The sequence below is a fragment of the Impatiens glandulifera genome, chromosome 2 (assembly GCF_907164915.1).
Source record: "Impatiens glandulifera chromosome 2, dImpGla2.1, whole genome shotgun sequence".
NCBI classification, from domain to species: domain Eukaryota; kingdom Viridiplantae; phylum Streptophyta; class Magnoliopsida; order Ericales; family Balsaminaceae; genus Impatiens; species Impatiens glandulifera.
Window position 1 is genome coordinate 3,574,224 of NC_061863.1, and position 5,711 is coordinate 3,579,934.

General features: G+C 30.3%; 1 protein-coding gene across 2 annotated transcripts; it reads right to left on the reverse strand.

The window, feature by feature from the left end:
* Window positions 1–279: 279 nt before the first annotated feature.
* On the reverse strand, window positions 280–3,526 carry LOC124927361 (probable protein phosphatase 2C 55). Of its 2 annotated transcripts, XM_047467766.1 has the most exons (6): window positions 3,345–3,521; window positions 2,334–3,164; window positions 1,902–2,226; window positions 1,496–1,645; window positions 709–999; window positions 280–515 (listed from the first exon to the last, which is right to left on the reverse strand). In XM_047467766.1, exons 2-6 carry the CDS (start codon window positions 3,068–3,070, stop codon window positions 498–500), a joined length of 1,521 nt encoding a protein of 506 aa, XP_047323722.1. In that variant the 5' UTR covers window positions 3,071–3,164; window positions 3,345–3,521; the 3' UTR covers window positions 280–497. The 2 variants fall into 2 exon arrangements, with proteins under 2 accessions (XP_047323722.1, XP_047323723.1); XM_047467767.1 differs by lacking the exon at window positions 280–515 and having other exon boundaries at window positions 822–999; window positions 1,501–1,645; window positions 3,345–3,526.
* Window positions 3,527–5,711: the final 2,185 nt, after the last annotated feature.

Below are 5,711 nucleotides of genomic sequence, written 5' to 3' on the forward strand. Positions count from 1 at the left end.
AAAGTAAGCTATACTTAATTCTTGTAATCTAAACTCTTAATCTTTATCTAGTTGATAATTAATCCATAATATTCATATTATATTTACATAAGGAGCTAATTGCAAGAAGTTTTTGTTAAAGAAAAAATTATATAGGTATTATAGTGAGATATATGATCTAATTCAATTTTCTTTATTTGTGTTTTGTTTAATAAAGAAATTTGTTTGGATTGTTACTATATTATTGTTTAATTCTTATTATATTCACAGCAAAAATATCGAAAAAGAAAAAAATAAATAGTGATTAAAAGTATGATTTTAAACTTAAATAGGAGTAATAGATGGTGGGCAAATTGGTTTATACTAAAACAAGTGAAGCTTTTGAACCAAACCAAGTAACCAACCACTCTTCAAATCTATTTACACCCATTTGGCCCAAAGAAGCAACCATCCACCCTCCATTGTTTTGTCTAATTCATTTCATGTCGATTTCTCAACTCTACATCTTATATTGCTCATCAACTTTCCTCGGTTTCCTGCAAATTAGAAAAATGACGACGGTTATACAAGAATACTAATTTTGAAACACTTTCTATTTTTAAATCTGAATCAGAATGTTCTTTTGCAAATTGGTTTCTCATTTGTATCCGAATTCGGATCCAGATCAAAAAAGTGTTTTCAAATGAGACTGAGTGTGTTTCCGAAGTATTGAGTTTGTGAGAGAGATACATTGGTGTCGGTTGTAATATAGGAGATAACAACTGTGATATCATCTAGCTTGCCACCATAGTAACGAAAGCCAGCATCTTGTGCAGCGGTTGAGAAAGGTGTTTGTCTATTTCTATCCTGTGCTCGTTGTCTGGCAAGTGCAGCAATTTTCTGAGCTGTAACCTGAGGCCCTAAGCCTGCTCGAACTGCGTGAACCACTATTGCGGTTACTTCATTGTTGTACAGATTGTCGAAAAGCCCATCCGTACCAGCAATTATAACATCACCCGATGCAACAGGAATCGTGAACACCTGACAAATTCAACACAGAATTCCATTTTCACAAAATATTTCATGGTTAATCTTCAAATTTACAATCTATCATCTGTTATGTTTGTCAAAATCATAATGATGTATAAATTAACCTGAATCATGATTAAGGAAAAAATCTTTATACCAAATAAAACACATAATTACACTATAACTTGGATCATGATGTAGAAATTAATTCGTATCTGTAATCTGGTTGATGATCCAGAAATATCCTTTATGAAACGTGTCAAGTAGGGTCGAACTAACAACCTTCTTCTTAAGAACGAGACACTTTCAATTTAAACTATTGATGATTTCCAATAGACTATACGTTTAGGAAAAAAATAAAATTTTGAATTGCTTATAATGTGCTACAAGTGGAAACTACTTTCAAATTTATCAGTATTCAGTTAAGAAATAAACCATTAGAATACATAGATAAAGGAAGGAAACTGAAGTGAATGCAGAAATAGAAATGAAATAAAACGAAACTGACCTGACCAGAGCTAGGGAGATCACCACTATTTCCACTCTCCAATTGGTATGTGAAATTGAAATCATGTTGCTGTACTGGCGATCGAAAAACAGTACATCCGTCCCTAACCACTACAAAACCGCTGTCTCCCAAGTTAATGGCATGTAGACCCTGTAAAATTAGAGCAAAAACAACAGTTATTCAGCATGCCCCGAGTAAAAATATCTAAAGACATCATATTGGCCTTCTCTTCAACAAAGTAATAAACAAATGCTTTATAGAGAAGTATCAAAACAAGAGTTTCAATATGTATCATAAAGCCGAGGATAAAATTTATTAGAGACAGACTGAAGACCAAAAACATTGTTCAGCTAACCTTTATCAAACATTCAATCAAATTTAAATGGAGCCAAGAACAGAAAAATACCTGTTTTGTAAGCGCGACAATGCAAGCAGTTGAAGATCCATCAGCTCTTGTGCTTGCATGAGCCTTCTCCAAGACCCTAGAGGTATCTATAGAATCCTTTGGCTCTTCTCTTATTGCATCAACTGAATGAGACATCAATTCTCGGGCAAATAGCCCAGCATCAACTCCATGATCAGCCCAACCTCCAACTCCATCAGCTACACCGATTGCTTGTTCATCGGTACAAATGAAATGAGCATCCTCTCCTCCAGTTGCTTCTTTATCAGGATGAGGCAAATAACACGATCCAGAAATCAACTTCAATTTTCTACCAGCCATCTCATCCCTACAATTGGATTCCAAATGCATTATAAAACTGTAGAACCACATCACTAAACGAATTAAACTACAAGTCTACAATCAAACCCCAAAAAAGGTAAATTAGAAATATACCCATCAGAAGAAATTCCAGGGATTGCTAGTTGTTCCTCCAGAGAGTTATCAAAAGACATATCAGAAGCTGTACCAGCAGATGAGCACGTACTCAAGGAGTTATAGTATCTAGCCAATCCAAATCTCAAGCCAGGAAGGATATTGTCTTTTCTTCCAATCAAGTTGCATATGAAGAACCCATAAATCGACAAATCATTTGATTGTCTCTTATTTTGCAAACACATCCTAGCTTCCCTGCAACTTTCTAATGTTCCATTGTATCTACAAGAAGCAGGCTTATTGGCTGAGGCTGGGAGTTGTCTGATTTCAGAAGTCCAATTGTTTAACGAACAATCGTGATATATAGCTCTTGAACCAATCACAGCCATTACTGATTTCTCTGAGTTTTTAGAATTCTCAGTGTGAATTCCACAGACCTCAAATGAAGGTCCAGATGCCAAAGGAATAGAGAATGTACGATAAAGTGGTCCAAGAACTGAAATATTCCTTCTACTATTAATCAACTGTAGATTTGATCGAGAAACAAAAACATTTCCAGGTCGAATAACCACATGCTGCATATCACCAAAAACTGAAAAAGCTAAAGAATGAAGCAACTTCCGATTCCCAAACAGTTTTCCTTGTCCAAAAAGAAATCTGAATGATTCTTGAATACCACCTTCTTGACCTGCAGCCACCGACCTTTGGATTCCTCGCTTGAGTGCTACACTCAGATGAGAGAAATAATATTGTGGCATCTTATGCTTTCAAATAGAATATATGAATCAACTTATTCAGGATTCTAAAGTATAATTTCATAACTCTTCCACCCACCACCTAATTTTAGCAAACCTGAAACAATAAGGGAATGTTCAAAAGGAATAAAAAAAGATACCATCATTTTCCATGCCAGAAATAACACTGAAAAGGCTTCATCTTGACCTAATCTCTTACTAAACGGATAAATTCGGGAAATTAATCCAAAACCCGATGATTATACCTTGATAAGAAGGTTGAATACTATATATATACCTTCAATTTCGCTGATCGAAGATGGCGACGGAACTGATATCCTTTGAGTTAGGTGAGAGCCGCGCAAACACTAGCCTTTAAATCTCTGTAACTCCTAACTTTCTTTCTCTACCACACTAAAATTGACAACCTAAACGTCGAATTAGGTCAACCAGAAAGTAACTTACCATTAGTAAAACTGAAAACCCTAATCAGCCGCCGTGAAAATGTGAAAGTGACAACTGAGATTTGGAGTAAATACTGGATTTTTTGAGGGTAGTTTTGTCATTCAGATGCGTTGCATATATATCCACCGACGTTGTCAAATCTAAGTAGGAGAAACGGTATTACTAACGTGCGCTACCACGTGTTAAACATTCCGTCGTCAACCCCAAGCTATTTAATGGAACAATAAAATATTTATTTATAAATAATTATGAAATATGTTAAATTTATTTATAAACTATTATTATTATATTTGTTTGTGTTATATTAAAATTATATTATAATTTTGTTAATTAAATAATATGATAATGTTTATTATGGTGATAGATTCAAATTTTGGTATGATAGATTTTTTTATTTTTTTTAAATATTATCTTTGTTAATTAAATTATTATTTTATTTTAATTAAATATAAAATATATTTTATAATTTAAGCAAGATAATTTATTTTTTATAAAATAAATAATTCTGATCAAACAAACTCTAAGTTCAGTTGACATAATTCTATAAATCCTATTTTATATAATCTTGAACTTGTTTGATGTTAAGGTTTTAATGGGTTTTATAAAATAAAATAATAATTATTTGACTTTTTATTTAGTTAAATTTTATAATATTTTTTTTATATTTAAATTTTATAAAAATAAATTAATTTATTTTTGTATTTTGATTAATTATTCTCATTTAAGTGCTGGTTTTAAGTTAGGTTAGCTTTTTAGTTTAATATATATATATATATATATATAATAATAATAATAATAATAATAATAATAATAATTTGATTAATAAGTTAAATAATTAAATAGTTGAAAAGATATATAATATGACAATTGAGTTTTGAATAATAATAGAAAATACAAAATATCAAATTGAAATTGAAGGATGAATGTAACTTGTTTGGTATACTTCATTTTGGTTATATATAATTATCTAAATAGTTTAAAGCATTATAAAAAAATCTGAAATAAAATAAAGAGATTCCAAATAAATATAAGACTAAAACAAACACTCTTTTTTTTTATTATTATTATTGATTCTCAATATTTTATGTGATCTTAATATTAATATTTTACATATGAGTATTAAGAAAATGAAATCATTTCAATTATGACCAACCATTTATATTTGGTAATACAAGACAAACACCTGAACCACTAAATATGAATAAATCAGGTTATAGACATTTATTTTTGGGTTGAGGTGAATTTTTTTATGTTAAATTCGGGTTGATTTTAATTGATTCAAAATAGATTGGGCAACTTTAAGAATGACAATGAGGCTGATTGGGACGGGAATGCGTTTACCATTCCCGACCCATTCTACTTTAGAATTTATTTTTTACTACAATCCCTACCCCGTTCGATTTTAGATAATCCACACGAACACTGTTATATCATATTTTTTTAAAAAAATCTCTAATAAAATTAGATAAATAAATTTTTAATATTATATATTATAATATATTAAATATTTATATTATTATAAAAAAATAGACTTAAAATTCTTTTAAAATATAAACAATAAATAAATATATTGGTGATGTTATATATTTATTTGTGTTTAAAGCAGAATTAGTGTGAGATTAGTAGGAGACACAAATACCATCACGCTCCATCCCCGGACAAATCGAAGAAAATCCGTCCATAACAGATCAATTCGATTAAAATACCGCGAGTTGGTTTATAATTGTCATCCCTAATCAACATGTTTATAATTTTCTTTTGTAAAATTTTGTGTTTATCCTTTCTTATTCATTCACTCATTTATTTTTTTAGAAATTTATTTAAGCAATTTTTTTTTAAAAAAAGATTCATGTATATTAAAAATAAAATCGTTTAAACACAACGACAAAACATTAACATTAAAATAAACAATAAATAAATAAATAAGAAAAATCAGTACTCAATAAGTTGTTGAGCTCGTAAATATTCGAGAAAAATGATTAACTTTCCCAATAGACTGTACTGACTTTTCCTGAACGAATATCAAAAAACGTCATAAAAATGACATTATGAATGATACAAATCGGATGACTTTCAAAGTTCGATGATTTTTCTCTAACTAGATAGTCCACCAAAAAAATTGGGATGATAACCCAAATATGTAGGTCTGTCATATCAGTTGTATCAATCTAAACATCCCAACAACTATCCAAAGACTCGG